At 39.8% G+C, this 18,230-nt stretch overlaps 3 protein-coding genes across 6 annotated transcripts in view; 1 reads left to right on the forward strand and 2 right to left on the reverse strand.

Annotated features, from left to right (window-relative positions):
• Nucleotides 1-6: 6 nt before the first annotated feature.
• slc66a3 (solute carrier family 66 member 3) lies at nucleotides 7-6,300 on the reverse strand. The gene is made up of 7 exons (XM_023407953.2): nucleotides 6,066-6,300; nucleotides 3,648-3,730; nucleotides 3,028-3,097; nucleotides 2,838-2,895; nucleotides 2,337-2,457; nucleotides 1,410-1,451; nucleotides 7-504 (listed from the first exon to the last, which is right to left on the reverse strand). Exons 1-7 carry the CDS (start codon nucleotides 6,209-6,211, stop codon nucleotides 404-406), a joined length of 621 nt encoding a protein of 206 aa, XP_023263721.1. The 5' UTR covers nucleotides 6,212-6,300; the 3' UTR covers nucleotides 7-403.
• Nucleotides 6,301-7,000: 700 nt separating this feature from the next.
• cimip5 (ciliary microtubule inner protein 5) lies at nucleotides 7,001-14,582 on the reverse strand. Of its 2 annotated transcripts, XM_023407969.2 has the most exons (4): nucleotides 14,501-14,582; nucleotides 8,971-9,202; nucleotides 8,728-8,767; nucleotides 7,001-8,189 (listed from the first exon to the last, which is right to left on the reverse strand). In XM_023407969.2, exons 2-4 carry the CDS (start codon nucleotides 9,192-9,194, stop codon nucleotides 7,992-7,994), a joined length of 462 nt encoding a protein of 153 aa, XP_023263737.1. In that variant the 5' UTR covers nucleotides 9,195-9,202; nucleotides 14,501-14,582; the 3' UTR covers nucleotides 7,001-7,991. The 2 variants fall into 2 exon arrangements, with proteins under 2 accessions (XP_023263737.1, XP_023263738.1); XM_023407970.2 differs by lacking the exon at nucleotides 14,501-14,582 and having other exon boundaries at nucleotides 8,971-9,278.
• Nucleotides 11,055-18,230, forward strand: part of LOC111656300 (CAP-Gly domain-containing linker protein 4) — a 68,067-nt gene continuing 60,891 nt past the window's right edge. For all 3 annotated transcript variants that reach the window (XM_023407967.2, XM_023407963.2, XM_023407965.2), the window contains exons 1-6: nucleotides 11,055-11,148; nucleotides 13,640-13,697; nucleotides 14,544-14,684; nucleotides 15,779-15,918; nucleotides 16,507-16,600; nucleotides 17,204-17,365. In XM_023407967.2, the coding sequence (XP_023263735.1) occupies nucleotides 13,658-13,697; nucleotides 14,544-14,684; nucleotides 15,779-15,918; nucleotides 16,507-16,600; nucleotides 17,204-17,365 (577 nt within the window). In that variant the 5' untranslated portion in view covers nucleotides 11,055-11,148; nucleotides 13,640-13,657. The remainder of the gene's footprint in view (nucleotides 11,149-13,639; nucleotides 13,698-14,543; nucleotides 14,685-15,778; nucleotides 15,919-16,506; nucleotides 16,601-17,203; nucleotides 17,366-18,230) is intronic.

Below are 18,230 nucleotides of genomic sequence, written 5' to 3' on the forward strand. Positions count from 1 at the left end.
ACAATGTAAGAAGCTGAAAGGTTTGATTTATTAAATAGTTCAGAAAAAGAACTATATATTTCTAAAAGCTATTCAAAATACTGTATCTTTTTATCCTGAGGAGGAAGATCTCAGATATACTTGGCTGGTGCTGTCCTTTCAAATTATACTACATTTTCTTCCCATACAGTATGAAGAAGATATCTAGTCTCTGGAATGTTATAAAAAGAAATGAGTGGGTATAAAACTGAGGTAAAAACAATATAAAAAGCACATTTTATGGGTAAGTATTACAAAGCGCCTGACATAACCGTTGCGTCAGTTTTGTTTTTCAGTACTGGCTGTGTCCAAAGTAACTGTGTGAACTCTGGTGAGGATCAGCGTGGTGATGTCGCAGTCAGCCCCAGGATTCATCTTTTAAAGCTTAGTCTTCTTTCTTGGTGCTGCTGCTGTGTTTCTGGTAGTAGAGCACGGTGAGCAATACCCACAGGTTCAGCAAGGTCATGACGATGAACCGCACCATGACTGTGACAGAGGGAGAGTATCATTAGAATAAAGCTGAACTGTCTCTACACTGATTATTGAAGAATCTGCAAGTTCGAAGCTGCTCAAGTGAATTATAAAGAGCTTGAAATAGTCACCAGGTTTCATTTAAGGTTTTATCAATAATGATTCTCTATATAAAATTATGAGACATTCACCTCTGCAGAAAATGTAGCTTCAGATTGAAAAAAGCCAAATTTGTGTTAGACTGAGAAGTGGCTGTTTTGACCTGCACACACATTTTATCCCTTGTATGTCTGGTGCACTACACTACTTCCTGTGTGAATGGACAGGAAGTAGTGTAGTGCACTGTACTTTTCATTCATTTGGCCTTTATCAATAACCAGATTCTCTTTGAGCAACCTGGTTCACTTTCACCTGCAATTCTGACAAGATGTTCAGTACTTATAGAAATATTTGGCCTTTTCATTAGAATGGAAACTCTCTTGTTAAACAAAGAAACAGCTAAGGCAAGTCCTGTTTGAGATTTCACACTGCAAATTTACTGTATTTGTTCCTCTGAAAATATGTAAAAGCTACAAACCACATCCCAGAGAAGGTTTTAAAAGTCTATTGTCCAAAACAAAATGAACCTCAGGAGAGCATAGGCATCAGCTTTGACTATTTACATGCTAGAGGCCAGTGACTGAGCAACCAGAGGCTGCCTTTTTATGGACTCTCACTCCTGTCACCTATCAGTGCACACCTGGTTTCCTCTTTGCAGAACACCAGAACCACAAAAAAAAAATAAATAATTAACTTCTGTAAAATCATGACGATTGTTGTTTAGAGAACAAATCTTCCTTCTGTAATTTGAAGAGATCATTAAAAATTCTTTTCTGGGATACTACAGATCCCACAGTCATTTGTAATTCAGTCTGACTTACCCTGCATGTCCCCAGTTGTCACTGTGGTGGTGTAGATCCGCGCTGAAACAAAGAGAAAGCCGAGTCAGTGACATCCTCATTATCCAAGAGAGTGTAATATTTAATTAATGAAACGTAGAATTGCTGATTTATTAAATTAAGAGCTAAGTAAATAGTGTGATACATATTCATGAACTGAAACATTACAGTAATAGTACTTTAGGGAGAAGAAGAATGTCTCATAAATTGGTAAAGTATTTCATGACTTCCTCTGCCTCAGTGACGGCGAGGAGTGTTTTCAGGTTGTCTGTCTGTCCCATTCTTCAAATTTGGCACAAACATTGACTTGGACTCAAGAATGAACTGATTAGATTTTGGTCGTCAAAGGTCAAAGTTCAACATCACTGACCACAGCAAAAAATTCATTCGCTGACAAAATTTCACACAAATGTCTAATAGGATAAAGTGATGAAGTGATGACATTTAATATCAAGAAGGTCAAAGGTCAACTTCATTGTAAGATCATTGTTTAACAAAGACACTCCTGGCCATTAATCAATGCTGTAACTCAAGAACAGAAGAATATTTCACATTTGGTTGGATACTGAACTGGTGACACTAATCTTGGGTTCCCACCTTCAACCTGTGGTGATTGTATAGACCCTCTGTGCACTAAATACTGTACATTATATGACTCTGGACAGACATGGATGTAAGCTGCAAACCAGAGCTAAGTATAATATAGTGTTTACAGATTGTTTTTTTTAAATATTTGCACATAAATGACAATTATTCTTGTTCTAATGTGTCAGTAATGGGCTTCCAAAGGAAAAGGTATGACAAATATAACACAGGAAATCCAATGAACAAAAATGACAAAAACTTGCTTCAGAGCCTGGACAGGGAGAGGAAGAGAAGAAACTGGGTTCTCATGTCCAGTGCACTCACCCATACACGTGTAGGTAGCCATACCCCAGGAGAGGGCGCTAACCTGTCCGGCGTCCTTAGATTTCCACAGGCACTGCAGCTGGGCGAATTTACTGGCTGCACTGATGAACGTGCACAGGCTCTGAGAAGAGAGTGGAGGTCAGGCAGGATAGTCAGGAAGTCAGGAGAGATCCTCGTGTAGATTAAGTCCGTACATTATTGCTCACATGATCTCATGACCTGTTTAGTTGAGCTTCATTTCAAAAAGGTTTCAAACACTTTTTGTAGCTAAAAACTTTAAGCGGACAAACACCTGCAGCATTACTTACTTAAATGCAAAAATGTAATTTCGCTCATTAACCAGCAAGGTGTGGGTGTCTTCCTGAGATACACCAGGTGCAATGAGGTCTGGATAAGTTTCTTTTCAAACCTCCACCTCATTACTCCTGACGGATGACATGTCATTCCTTCGATTACTCTCTGACATTTTGTGACTTGAGTGATGTTACACTGATTTATTACCATGGCCAAATCTATGATCCACTTCTCCACAGTGAGGAGCCTCCAGCCTCCGACAAACCTGAACACATTATGTTAAGGCAATAACACGTGACATAAAAAAAAGGTATCAACAAAGGCCAATGGGTCATTAATTTTCTTCAATTTCACATCCAGTGGCATTAGAGAGTGACAGTGTGCAGTGGAAGGATACACCAAGGCGTAGATGAGGCTCTGCCGCAGGCTGCCGCTGTAGTGAAGAATCAGGAGCAGGAGAATGACATCTGAAGACACAGGGCAGGTTATAATAACACAAGAGTTTAGGCCAAATGATCAATGGGCTGCATGTTTCACACGGCTGGGTTTCATTTTTATTTCATGGGGCACTGATATAAGTTTTCACTGTCTCATTAACTTGTTCAGAAGCTAATATTTCTCATTTACAAAACTTTCAAAGACATAAGAAATCTGACTCCTCTGTAGTTCGGATGTAATCTGTCATTGTAGCTCTCACGGGTTACAAACGGAGATCATACTATGACATTCTCACATGACATCGGTTACTGAGCACATCAACCATACACATGATCTATTGATTTACTGTCAAATCCCTATGTATAATAATAAACCATCGGCCAATTTAATGCTCTGCTTTGCTCTAACAAGACAAATCACCGTGTTTGATTTCAATAGACAGAGACTGTGCAGAGAAGCGTGAGGTATTTAGAACTATGTTTGAAAAATAAACGAATCAAGAAGCGAGTTACTACAGTAAATATGAAAAAATGACATATTATCTTACAAAATTATAACTGGCACCTTTTGACAACTCACCTTGAGCAATGAGGATTGGATATTCCAGGTATGTTGGAGGTGGGTAGTCATAGTACATCTGGTACGTTACAAACACAATGAACCTGTAGAGCAGATGGTGTCAGGTCATGACGTTGTATTAAAATGTTCAGCACTGATTCAGATGAAACATTGCTCAACAGCATAAGTAACAAAAACACTCAAAATGCGATGAAGTGAGGAGGATTGTCATTTGCCGTGCCACCCATCCATACAATGCTGAAGCATTTACAGTATGACCGACTCATTGACTGTTTGAGAACCAAACGGTAGCAGTCAATGTTCAAGTCACTCCTTAATGGAAGTGGCTTGGATAAACATGTTCAAACGTGATGAACAAACTGAAGAAGCTAGAACTTCAGCAGTCTCCAGCAAAAGAATTTCTGAGACTCCACAGCAGAAGATCCTGTTTACCAAGCTAACATGCAGCTGGATGCTCGTGCTCACGGACTGTTGATGTGTGTTTCTATGAACAGGCAAAGATGCGGACAAACTTATACAGGGTGAAGTCGAAGATAAATGATGATAAACAATCAGAACGAAATCCAAGATAAAGCTGCACAAGATAATTTCACATGTTAGCAGTGTCAAACTCCTGATTTATCCCCAAATCCTGGAAGGCAGTGGCAAGTGAACTGCACATAGCGTGTTCACGTTCAACAGCCTGAGTACCAGTACCAGTGGTTCTCAAAGTGGGTTCCTGGGACCCCCACTCTTGAGGGGGCTCCTGGGGGTCCCAAGCAAAAGGGGAATGATTTATTTTCACTATAATTTAATAATAAGTAACACAATGACAGGATGTATGAATACTTTGGTCATGGGTTTCAGAAACCTTCTGTAATTAAACATGTAAAAACTAAAATCTTATCAGAATGTGGGCCCTGGGACAAAATCTTCTCAAATGGGGTCCATGGTCTTATTTGTGTCAGTTTAGAGGTCGTGATGTGAAGAAATTTGGGAACCACTGCTTTATTTGCTTATTTGACTTTTACACACATAGGGATCATTAAGTAAGCTATCAATTTCATCAAGGTGTTTCTGAACCAGGACTTGCCACATTACCAGAGCTGGTTTGTAATCGACATAAATGACAGATAGATTTGGCAATATTCAGATTCAGACTTGACCATGTTTGAACAGTTTTTGCTCGTGGACAGGAGGGCTGAATAATTTTACCATCAGAGGTACTGATGAATAAAACTGGACTTCCTGCTGATTTAATGTGGGCTTTTATGCTATATGGGGTAATAGATCATTACTTACTGCCCCTTTAAGATGTGGTCACATAATATGAAAGGAGATTCTTCCCACCAATGACAATGCCAAAGACCAGAGATCCATTAGGGATGACAGGAGTGAATGTGCTCCAATTTAACTAGGGAAGATACTTCTCTGGATAGAAGCCATGCTTTGTAATTTAACCCGATAAAACAAATTTATCACTGCATAAACATCTTACCCAGTGCAGCTTTAAGGCTTGGCTATTTCACTCTAGCATGCACAATGACAGCAGGCTATCGCTCACCAACATAGTGGAGACGTTTAGGACAGTGCAGCTACTGCCAGGCACCGAAGAGGGCCAGAACACTGAGAAATTATACAGCCTTACAGGCTAGTAAACACAAACAACAGTGAATCTATATACATTCAACTTTTAACACAGATTCAATCCACACTTCCTGCTCAATGCATGAGAATTAGTTGAAGAATGAGTCTACTGCACTGATTTAGCATCAGACAGCACAGCTGATTAACACAGATGTTGGGACAAAAAGACCTAACTGAGGCCCTGTGCTCAGTAATCCAACCAAAATCTACAGCTTTGTAAACAAAACACAATTGTTTAGTGTTAAACCTCAGTGGGATTATTTTGTGCGTCAAAACTCAGCCAGTGAGCCCCCTGGAGACAATCTCTGTATGTCCTATTTAGCACTTAGTCTAGAAAATAATGGATATGCTGATGCGACGTGCACACACATTGCCTTCCTTTTACGCCGCCAAGGTAGTAAAGAGGGAGGTATTATTAAATAAGGGGTGGTTCAGATTTATGTAGAATTTACCATTATCTATTAGGGATTCAATAGCTGTTTTATATCACGTTTAAGAATATGTAAATATGTAAACATGTACGCCCTCACCTGTAACCAAGGCCACAATAAATTAGACATATTTTAAATGGAGTTTGGCGGTGTGGTTGTCTACACCACGGATGCAGCCGGTGCTGAACAGGAAGAGATCACATTAATATAACACTGAATACGAAGTAAAGTAGAAGTAATTTGCTGCATCGATCCCACTTAATTCTCCCTTCTAATCACCAACTTTAGCACACTTCACACAACAAAAAGGCCTCCATTCATGCCCGCACAACTCAAACAGCTTTTACTAAAAATCCCATACCCGATCAACTCGAGCAGAAGACTGTTGAGGCTGACTCCAGTCGATGACTTCGCTCGCATTAGCACAAAGATCTGCGGGAACTTCAGCACCATGCACACAAACAGTGTGCTGAAGTTGGCCACGTGCAGTAACGTGTCTGACTGCATCCTCTGGATAAAAACCTGGACTTCAGATCACTGGATCTCACAGGATTTCTCACACAACTAGCAGCCAGATGATGCTGCTGCTGCTACGATTTCACTAGTGTAAAGGTGGCATACTTTAGAAGTGACTTCCGTTTGACATTTTTAAAATAAAACTAAGTAAAACCAAATGGCGCCACAGTATGGTACAAAAATAAAACAAATGTTTATCGATAGATAGATAGATAGATAGATAGATAGATAGATAGATAGATAGATAGATAGATAGATAGATAGATAGATACTTTATTCCACCGCTAGGGAAAATGCATGTGTCCAGTAGCTCATTGTTTATAATAATAAGTTAATATCGAGATAGATTTTTATTTTGAAGGTGGACGTCTCTGATTTCCTTTATGGTTCTGTTACCTTGACGCAGGTTCCTGTCAGCCGGCATCCTCTTTCACTTCCGCATACATCCACTGGAAGCTGATTGGCTTGTTGTGCACAAGTTGTGCAAAATTTGAAACTTGTGATGTTCCTCTCTTCCTGCCGTCTCATTTGAATGAATGCACTTCAACATGCGTGAAACTACATTATGAGGCGTAGATAACTTAAGCATACTAAGGTTAAGTAAACTCTTAACCTGGAATTATTCCAAGTTTGGCATTTAAATTGCATAATATTGTCTTAATCTGATGTACTGATTGACCATTTGTTATTATCTCCTACTTTTAACGAAACAAAAATCCACCCAGTACACAGAGACTTTGAAATGGAAAATCTTTATTCCAATGAGGTGTTGACTTTGATTATAATGTAGAAAAACAATCAATTCAAATTTGGACAAGAGGGGCAGTTATGTTGTTTATAACAACATGTCGTTTATAACAACATAACATTGTACAGAATAACAACATAACATTATACAGAATGGTATTTTGAGGCAACTACAATAAAAACCTGAGATATGCTGCCAATCCCATTAAGTGCAGCTACATAAACTCCATTATCATGAAAATCACAAAAATGAAATCAGTGTAGTTCCACGGCTCCACCATGGAACAATGGCTTAGGTCCTGGACAACATCTTACAGTGTGTAACAGCCATTTTAGGTCTTTAAATAAAAAAATAAAACCAGTTTCATACCAAAATAAAATATATATCAGTATATCAGTGAGTAAGATTCTCATATGGTAAAATTCTTCTGATATAGTTGCTGTCAGACTATATGCTATGTTTTTTATTTGTTTCTTGTTTTTGTTTGTTTAGGGATCTACATCCACCTAGATGCTTTTAAGCTTTATGTTTTCTGTTTTTCTGTTATTTTATTTTATCTTTGAGTCCCAACACTATTTGAGCCCTCGGGTTTCTGGGAGGGAGAAATGTAGTGGTGATACAACCTTTAACTCATCCAAATTTGATCAGGTATCTTGTTGGATTATCAAGTATCTGATTAAATACCTGATGGAGCTCAGATGACCTGATCTCATCTACTGATGTCTTCCCTTCTCACCTGTCTTTATTTGGTGATACATGAATTACAACTAATCTGGTAAATTAAAACATATAGGACAGCAAGCTATCATTTTCTTATTACTCCTGACTGCTCCCCTGATATGGCTTCTGAGTAGATGTCAGCGTTTTACTTAAAACAAACAAACAAACAAATAAAAACAAACAAAAAACACAACATTAAATCTAATCTAAACAGCACAGCACAGTCAAAGCTTTGCAGAGTCCAGACTAAAAAACCCTTATGTGCAGAGGTCCGGATGTGAAGTGACTCATTCTCAGAGTGGTCTAGAAGGGGAGCATCTCTGGATCCTGCTTGCGCCTGTGATGGCTTCCAGATAAGAGTAATAGCCTGTCCAGTTTTACCAGTTCACTCCCCAGTGGAGTGGACAATCTGCTGCCTAACATCTGGTTGGTGGTGTTGGGGACTCGATCAGAGAAGAGTGACACGTAACTGGGTAAAGGTTCCTCTGACTTCGGCTGTCCCTACAAACACAAAGGGGTAAAACCACAGTCAGAGGTTTCCTGGCAACATTTAGCTGTAGAATGAACTGCAGATAAAGCTGACATTGTATTTACCTGACAAAAGAGGCAGTTATTCTGTGATAAATTACCACATAGGATGCTTTTTTACAAAATTGTCATAAAAAATAATAATCCACTGAGTAGTTAGACATGTTTATGTACCATTATAAAGAACTTAGAGGGAATAATAATATTTTAGATAACTGCTGCAGCATAACACTTGTTGCAGATATTAAAAATGTTTACATCAATGGTCAGTTTTTAAATTTCAGTGCTCAGTGTTGCATCTCATTCTTGTCACTACAAATAATGACCAAATTTGGCAAATATTTCTCTTGTTTTCGGTGCCAGGCTGAAGTTATGGAAGCATATTTATTTGAAGGTATTCAGAATTGTAGCTCTGGAAATCAGGTATAATACTAAATATACTATTTTGAAAGTAGCCCTATTTCAAAAGTAACCAACTTTTGAGCAAGTACATAGTTTGCATTTTTCTTACCATCTGATCATAGTTCTTGAGAAAGTTCCACTTCTTCTCCCTGTGGACCATAATGTATTAGTTAGGCTAAGACCGTTTAACTTCAGTGACTATAAACTAAAAACTTATAAATGATGATTTTAGTTTGTAGCCAGCCACTAAATGTGTTAGAAATAAAGTCTTGGATCTTATTTCGACGGTTTTGTGGCATGTGCCACTCTTTGATTTTCCTCACTGAACATTATCTGCGAAGGTTATACTCACCACTCCTTGATTCCTTTCCTCTCTCTCCACACCAGCTCTTTCCACACTCGGTCCTGTTTAACGGAATCACTCTTATCTGGATTCTGCTCTAAGGACACCGCGTCTCCTTTGGCGTAGCGCGTCCTGTCCGCCGGTGGCTGGGTCGCTATCGGCCTAGTTCCATTGGATCGTTCCGGCAACCGGTAGCCTGCAGAGGATACACGCCTAACGTTGCTCAAGTCCATTCGGTTGGCTGGAGAAAAAAAGTAAATGCAGCTGTTCACTTAGTAAAACCAGTTATTGCGCACAAAAAGTTAAGCAAACCGTGGTTCATGCGGAGTGTGTGTAAAGCAATCACTGCTAGCCGTTTTGTTTACGTTTCCATGGAAACAGTGTTCAGGCAATTGTAGCTTCCACTGTCTTCACCAGCTGAGGGCAAGTAACAGTACTTCGACTATATATTGTGTAGCGACGGAATTAACACACAAGTGACAAACGGATTTTTGGCAGGACTGGTCTTTTTCCCAGATGAACTCAAAATCAAGACAATTAAAAAAAAAAAAAAATTGAAGCAAATCAACTGCCTCCTTCTGAACACCTCCAAGACCAAGGAGATGGTCAGCGACCGTCAGAGGTCTGAGCCCACCCTTCAGCCAGTCACCGTTAGAGGGAAGGACCTTGAGGTGGTGACCACTTAGAAATACCTAGGTGTGCACCTGGTCAGTAAACTGGACTGGTCCCTGAACACGGATGCCATCTACCAGTTAGGGCAGAGTCGGCTTTTTTTCCTCAGGAGGCTCAGGTCCTTTGACGTCTTCAGTGAAATGCTGCACATGTTTTATCAGTCAGTGGTGGCCAGAGTACTCTTTTATGCTTTTATGCACGTACAATATAAGATGGAGGCCATCTTGTACAATACCAACCATCCTCTGCACAACATTCTGGCAGGACAGAGAAGCAGCTACAGAAGCAAATGTCTCATCTCACTGTGCTGCAGAACAGAGAGGTTCAGGAGATCCTTTGTCCCAACTGTCATCAGGCTATACAACAACTCAGCCAAAGACAGTGGACTCATTTCATTATTATTGTTTATTTATTATTAACTGTTATTATTATTATAACCAATGAGCTACTGGAGACATGCATTTTCCCTAGGGGATGAATAAAGTATCTATCTATCTATCTATCTATCTATCTATCTATCTATCTATCTATCTATCTATCTATCTATCTATCTATCTATCTATCTATCTATCTATCTATCTATCTATCTAATGTTTCTTACAATGCATCTTACACTGAATCATATAATCAAATAATCAACTTATAGCCTGGTGCTATTATTTAGGCCTAACTGTTGGTAAGATATTGTGCTTACTTGCAATTATCTTTAGCCCTGATGTGCAGAGTTCTTGGTCATAGCTCTGACTGCTTGGAGCAGACCTACACTTGAACCAGTGAGACTGGTGTCAACCAGCAAAGAGCAAGGTCTGAGAGAGAGGCAACCACAGGTGCTGTGGGGTCATCAGGTTCAATGTAAACCGGCATCCACTGGAGAAGCTGCCCTAAATGTAGCCTTTCTGAATTCATGGGAAGTGTTCAGCCCACACATTCTCATGCTACCCCTGGGAAATTGTCTCTTGGATGGAAAGATGGGTATGCACATAGCATCCCGGACTGTGGCGGTAAATGTTAAGGGGGGCAAAATTGTCCCACTTTGTTATACTTGCAAACATGACATAGTATTTGTGTGCATATACTGTAGAAGTATCAGCAAAGTGGGTGTCCCAGTCATATCTCATAGAGCAGTGTATTTGCTAAGTAATTGTGAATTCCAAAATTAAAAAAAATCTATGTTATACTTGATCATACACATTTGAAGGTTTTGAAATTATTGTTGAAGTATTTGAAAATGTTTAAAATATTTAAAATAACATTTAATCTGTAAATTGTATTTGAATCAGAACCATACGACGCCATTCAAACGGTCACCCTTATTTTATCTGACATGCTTGTGCGTTGTAGTTTATTTTGAAGAACGGAAGTGTATCTTGGACGCCTTTATTCTGAAGCCTGAATGCTGAAACAGGATGAACTTTAGCTATGTGGCACAGCAGAACAATTGACGGAAATTAAATCAGCCTCTGGCTTTCTAGTCATTTTCCCCATGAGCGAATTGAAACGAGCAGCAAGGCTAAGGTAACGTTAATATTTCTTATGTGCTGTTAGTTGTCTAAAATTATATTTATTTTTGTTTCTAGTCGCAAAGTGAATTTTAAGCAGCTAGAAGGCTTGGGCTAATATTTGTGCTAGATATCATTAACGTAAGGGCTAGCGTGAGAAGGTGTTTCATCTCTCTTGGCAACTTTTTCCACAATACATGAGCATAAAATCAGTGGCTGCTATGTGTTCATTAATGCTAGGCATCAACTAAAATGCATGTGTCGTCAGTTATCTGTCTCTGAGCCGAACCGGCTTTTAAACATGCTAGCCCGCTAACAGTTTCCTGTGAGCTATCTGGGCAAAATAACAGTTGTATTAACAGCAGAAGTTAATGGGGAAATCAATAATATCTGAGTGTTAAGACATCTGATGAGCTAACGTAGCTGCAGCTGTCTTCAGTGCTACGAACGTGTGAGAGATGAGGGAGTGGTCACTCACCTCTTTGACTGTGATTGTTTAGTTAACGTTAGCTAAAGCTAGCTTGATATAGGAAATAGTGACGTTAAACTGTGGTAAAGTGTACAATAAATTAAAATAAGCCCAAGATTATCATCAGTTAATCAGCCCAGTGTCTGTTACTGTGTTGTGTATAGTTATTTTTCTGTACAACAATAGCTTTTTGTGAAAAACTTTAAAGAATGTTTGCCTGTAAATTAGTGGGATGCACACAGGTGTTTTAAATAATACAGGCTGATTAGACTTCTCCTCAGGAGGAGGTGCTGGCAGTTACAGGATATCACCAAACTACATATACAAATAAAATGATAATAGGGGTGTCTAATAAGGCCAATTGAAAACACCTGTGGTTGGGCGTTTTATGTGTAGGGGCTTCAAGGTTAAGAACCTGAGCTCCAAAATGCTGAAACAAAACCAGGAATTCGCAGTACAACATATGCTGTACCGTATTTTAATCATTCAAATGAGCTTGATTTATTTTTTTAATTCTATATTTTATCCATATAATGAACTATGGTTGTGTGCATTGCCACAATCTTACAACAAACTATGTCTTTTAATGATGCTGTGTTGAACATGGCATTTAATAGATTAACATATTAACATACACTATGGGTAGTCAAAACAGCTGGATAGCAAGCAATGGTTGTTTAAATGTTTTGAGAAATCAGTCCTAAATATGACACAACATTGTCTCTGTATCAGCTGTGAGGATTGGAGCAGGATGACATCAGAGGTCACACAAACGAGAGAGGCTTATTGCAAAAGTAGGCCATTGTCCCAAGTCACACTGCAAGCTTTTAATCTCTAGACAGCCAGTCAGTGGCCTCAGAGAGGCACAGGGAACCTCTCATCTCACTCTTCTCAGCTGGGTTAACGGCATGAAGGTTGGTGCTGAACGACTGACTCAAATGACAATTTATGTTTAACAGATCAGTCCAGGTATTAAAAATAATTAAGATTACAAACTCAGTGCTGTCTGAACTTGGTTTGTGATGTGTGTAGTTTTCTCTAATATCCTCCTGCAGACTTATGTAGCAGTGCTAGAAAACACTTAGTCAGTGCATGTGCTGCTGTATGTGGTGCTGTCATGTGCAAAACCTGAGCTGGCCCTGGATTTGAAATTGTCTCAGTGGCATTGTTTGTATTGGTTTATTTGGGATTTATGAGAAGTTCTATTGTTAATATCTGCATCTTATGCCAGTAAAGCTAGCTGCCATGTAGCACTTTTACTTGAAAATTGATTTTATAGCCTTACTTGCATCCTGATCCCCATCAATCTGAACTCAGAATAAAAACAGTTTAGCAAAATAACACCATTTTACCCAAGCATGCAGCCAGATAGTCAGATATAAAATGAGAAGTACAATAGACTTTTTTCACAGGAGACATTTTGACATGTCACCGCAGGAAAAGCAGACATGTAAATAATAAAATGAATCGTGGCTGATTTCCATTTAGCTGCTTCAATGTCAGGGTCCTGGTATTGTTCATGCTGGTTCACTGTCACATTGTCATGGCTTACTGGGACACTTCAATAGAATCCCTCTCTTTATGGAGTTGGTAGGGTGGATGCTTGCTCTCAAGGGGTATTGGACATTGGCCTTTACTGTGAAGAGCACTTGTCCAAGTCACAACCACCACTTTGCTGCCCTTTTAGTCTTGTTTTGTTTTCACTGTCACCCTCCATCCACATTCTCTGCATTGTGGGTCTTAATGGTTGACTAGTCAGATGAGGTGGCAGTAGGGTCAGCAGTGCACATGACTGGAAAGTGAGAGTGACATTCCAGCTGGTCAGAGTCAGAACTGAGAACACTATCCCTTGAAAGTGTGCAGGCTGTAAATAGTAACTGGACATGGGAGTCAGGGCATCAACGAGGTATAATCAGAGGGGGATGGGGGGTGTTATTGGAGATTGAGGAGGGGACATTCAATACACTTGGTTATTTTGGGGAGCAGCTTGGTTAGGTTTTCTGCTGGACCCAGTCTGTATCTCTTGATTTGAACTTAGCTGGACTGGGAGGCTCTCATGGACATCAACGAGAAAGATGATGAAGGAGAAGACGACAGTGAGTGTTGGTTGCTCCAGCAGATTTTAGGATCAGTGTTGTCTTTCCAGGCTTAGGCCTGTGTGTGTGCGCGCCCGTTTCTGTGTGTGTTCAATGTCTTTAAATTTCCGTCCATTTCCCTAACTTCCTGTTTTTCTTTAAGCATATGTTCACAATAGACCTATCTTTAAGATCTTCTGTAGGAAAGCTAAAACCATCACTCAAGCTTTGTTTTATGGCAGTTGAATTTTATTTCAAGTCTAATTCGGATTTTCTAAATCTGTAATCCTTAAAGCCATATATCAGATTATCTTGATGGTTTGACATTTTAGATGTGTCTTTACCCATAAGTATTTAGTTCTCTACTGTACTGCACATGGCCTCATTATACCTCAGTATCTGTGGTGCCCTATAATTAGAAATTGTATTGCAATTTGTAATTTTATGTAACAATTGCAATCTTTAGTATTGCATCGATAGTGCAGAATCAGAAGCTGTAATATCCACTTGTGAAATTGTGATGTGAAAGTGAATAATAATATTACTCTAATGTGAACAATATTAATGCTATAGGTATTGTGATGTTATACTGCATAATTATTTCTTATCCAATAAATTCCACTATGAGGTTAAATCAAATGCAGTTTTCTGAGTAGCATGCAGTTAGTAGAAATACTGAGAAGCTTACTGATTTAGTGGGATAGTGCCAGAGAGAAACAGGGTTTAAAGCACGAACATCCAAAAACCAGATCACCAGCATCACTTCAGTGTAGTCATGTCTCATAAAAGAAGTGAAGTTCTCATTACTTTGAGATTAGACCTACTTGTATTCTCAGAATAGGACTTCTAATATTGTTCCTGCCACAGGCCCTGAGGGGGAGATGACAAAGGAGGATGTTTCAGAGCCTGTCGAGGGGGACACCGTCCTGGGCTGCCACACTGCACTCTCTTCCCATCAGCGGCCGGTTATCCACCAGGTGGCCTCTGCACCCATGCCCAGTGACTATGGTGAGTACATACACCCAGGGAGGTGTGTCACATTTCAGGCTAATTAACTCACTCTCTATGTAACTGAATAGACTTTGAAGAGGTTCAATATCACATGCTTTATGACTGAAACTTTAAAAACATTTCCGCTGCTTTTTTGATCATGTAGTTGAAATAATGATCAGCTGATGGCAAATTTTGATTGTTGATCAGTGCAGCACTGGGTGAGATGAATCAAGAGACAAGCAGTAATAATCATGTCTGAAACAATGATGATCATGATGGGACGAAAAATCTGAAAAGTCTTGAACCCAGCCTAGTTGGTAGTAGGCCGAACTTTTTTGTTTTCTGACTTAGTCAGGTTTGCTAATGCTTCTTATGGTTCATGGTAGGGCTAGCTCTGGCTAATTTTCAACTTTTGTCCTTAGATGGGCTTAACATGTACAGTGTAATTAAAATAGCCAGCTTTCATTATCTTGTAAATTTATATTTCAAAGGCTCATTATTAGGGTTTGGAATTTTTTGTAATGTAGCACAATGTTAACAATGTTATTTATAACACTCTTTATCAGCCCTGGACTCAAACCATTTGCACCCCAAAAATATATATCTAACTAATTAAATCAGTATCATGAAAAAGACTAGTCAACTAATGGATTCACTGCCAGTCAACAAGGAAAATCTTTGGTCATGGGCAGCCCTAACTCACGGCATGCCATCCACTGTCACATCAAATTTGCAGAAAGTTAATTAAGGGTTTCACACATGCCAGTATTTCCCCAAGGATGATGATGATGTTTTTGGTGGGGTTGCACTTAATGTAATGAGTTGTCAGGCTGTCTCTCCTCTGCTCCACTGAAGAGAGGAAACGTGACCATAAATGATAGCAAAACGCAGGAGAGACTGTCACACTGAGCTGAAATGAAACAAGTGCACATAAATTTGCTAAATAACATAAATAAAAGTGTCAATGGTAGAGGAGTCACTGCATGCTCTCCTCATATGCAGGAGGAAAAGGAACATAAAGCTTTGGATTCCTATTTTCACTAATCAAGGTGAATTACATTACAGTAGATATGTATGTCTGCGGTTTTTGTCCCTCCTTCCACCTCCAGAGTTCTCCTTCTTTGACCCCAGTGAGCTGCAGTGCAGGGAGGTTCTTCTGGATCCCACCACCACAATACCGGAGCTGTTCGCTGTGCTCAGGCAGTGGGTGCCCCAGGTTCAGAAGAACATTGACCTTATCGGCAATGAGGTGAGGCCATCCTGGATGGTTTTACTGTGCATATGCTTTGATACTGTTTAATTACCTTGCCTTAGTGAAAACTCTCCTCTGTTTGTACTTACATGCATTTATTTGTTATAATCCACAAACAACTAATTCAATCGTTGACAAGTCAAATGAACATTGACGTCGTCATTGCAGCCTTAATATGATAATTGAAAACACCAGAATATTTTGAATAAAATGAAACTCTATTTTTTGGTTGGTTGGTTGAGGTCATGCCAATCCACCCCAAAACACCTCCACCCAGAGTTACACAAAGTAGCTGCAATGCAGTAAATTGTGCAGGGAAGCATTTGTCTCAAGGGTAAAAGCAGCCTATTATTTTCTCTCACTCAATAAATGCTACCCTTGATAAATAAATGACTTGTTTTAATTTGAGTTTGTTCATATGGGTTTGGTCCAATTTTAAAGAGGAGTAGAGTTAAGAGAGTCCCAGCTTGCTTGTCATTCATCAGATCTGTGTCCCTGAGCTTCACTTTATAGCCCATTATGTAATATTTCTGCACAGTGACACCAGATCCTTAGTGATGCACTACATATCTTGTCTTTGCACAGATCCTAAAGAGAGGCTGCGGTGTGAATGATCGAGATGGACTGACAGATATGAGCCTCCTGCACTACTGCTGCAAGGCTGGGGCCCCAGGCATTGGTTAGTATTGACAGTGGTGTTGAATAAACTCTCTCAGGTGGACTGTAAAGTGTACACACATCTACTGTCTTGTCTCAGTGTCAGTTTATCTTTCTATTTTCACAACTGAACGTAACCCTTTATGACTTGGTAAGCACTGTTATTCATCAGTACTGTTAAACACACTCTAGAGCTGACATAAGCTGCTTTCACACATGCACTGTAACCCTGAACTTTTGTAGACATTATCTGGAGGAGCTGTATGTGTGAACGCAAATGTCCAAATCAGTTGAATGGGACATTAAACAGACTTTACCCCTCCAGCACCCTAGTACAAAGTCTGTGTAATTTCCGATTGAGGGGATGTGTGAATAGACCCGTCATTGTCCAGAGACAATGACAGCTCTACCCATGCACCGTCCCTCGTCTAAACCAAACAGGAGTATTTCCAGTAGGTGTGAATACGTCTCACATGGGCAATTTCTGGTTGTGTGCTGCATGTGTGAAAGGACAAGTGATTCTCTGGACATTGTCCAGAGTTCATATGTGAAGACGGCTATAATGTCTGTTACTCACCCCCCCTTCCCCCTTCTCAAAACACGTAATCATATCCCTCCTCCCCAGGTGATGCAGACACAGCAGCCAGCTTTGCTCGCCAGCTCCTTGGCCTGGGTGCTGATCCTAACCTTCGCTCACGCTGGACTAACATGAGGGCCCTGCACTACGCTGCCTACTTCGACGTGCCGCAGCTTATCCAGGTGGTGTTGCACGCCTCCCAGCCTGGAGGTGAGATCAGAGATGCAGCCAGAGGGCACGGGGGGGGGGGCTCACCCCAGCAGTCAGTATAGGGCAGACATTTCTGTTTTCAAAACCAACTGCTGTGAGGATTAAGACCTTAGTAATTAATCTTTTCCTGCAGTGAACATACTGAGTTGCCACTTTATTAGATGCACTTAAAGAAGCTACATTCAATACAATACAAAACAACACATCTGCACTTTGACTAGATGTTAAGTCAGAGAAATGGCTGTAGTTTGTAGTGCATTTGCATCAGATGGTAATGTTTTTCTAAATTGCCCACCCCTTTTTTTATGTCAGTGGGAGTCTCTAGATATCGTTAGGTGTACTTACTGGCAACTCATTGTCTGCAGTGTGGATGTACTTAGACAGTTGCAGCAGGAGTTGCAGATTGATAACATTTCTTTTGATAATCACTCATTTCATACCAATATAAAGTCTTGTTTATAAAAATCACCAGTCAGCAGATGAAGTCTTGTTGATGGTGCTGGAGCTAGGTTGGAATGAAGAATGATGGGGAAAGCTTTGTACACAGCTTTCTGTCTTCAGAAAGGACTCTGACTGATTGCCTCAGTAAATAAATACTGCACAGATAGTGTGGATATGTGTGGATGCTTTTCCTATCATTACACATGTATGGACAGATTCCTGCACAGTATACAAAGCTTTATAGGTGGATTTGTTGAAGCACAGACCTGATGTTTAAAGATTTGTTGTATAGTGTTATCCTTTAGTTCCAGGAGGGATGTCAAGATACCAGAAATTTGGTAGTGCCAATACCACTGAAATTCCTTGATTCTCAATAACAAATTTGTCACCACAGCAAAAAATAACACCTGTCAATGTCAGTGAG

The sequence above is a fragment of the Seriola lalandi genome, unplaced genomic scaffold (assembly GCF_002814215.2).
Source record: "Seriola lalandi dorsalis isolate HSWRI2012SDOR001 ecotype SW California unplaced genomic scaffold, Sedor1 jcf7180002054352, whole genome shotgun sequence".
In the NCBI taxonomy this organism is placed as follows: domain Eukaryota; kingdom Metazoa; phylum Chordata; class Actinopteri; order Carangiformes; family Carangidae; genus Seriola; species Seriola lalandi.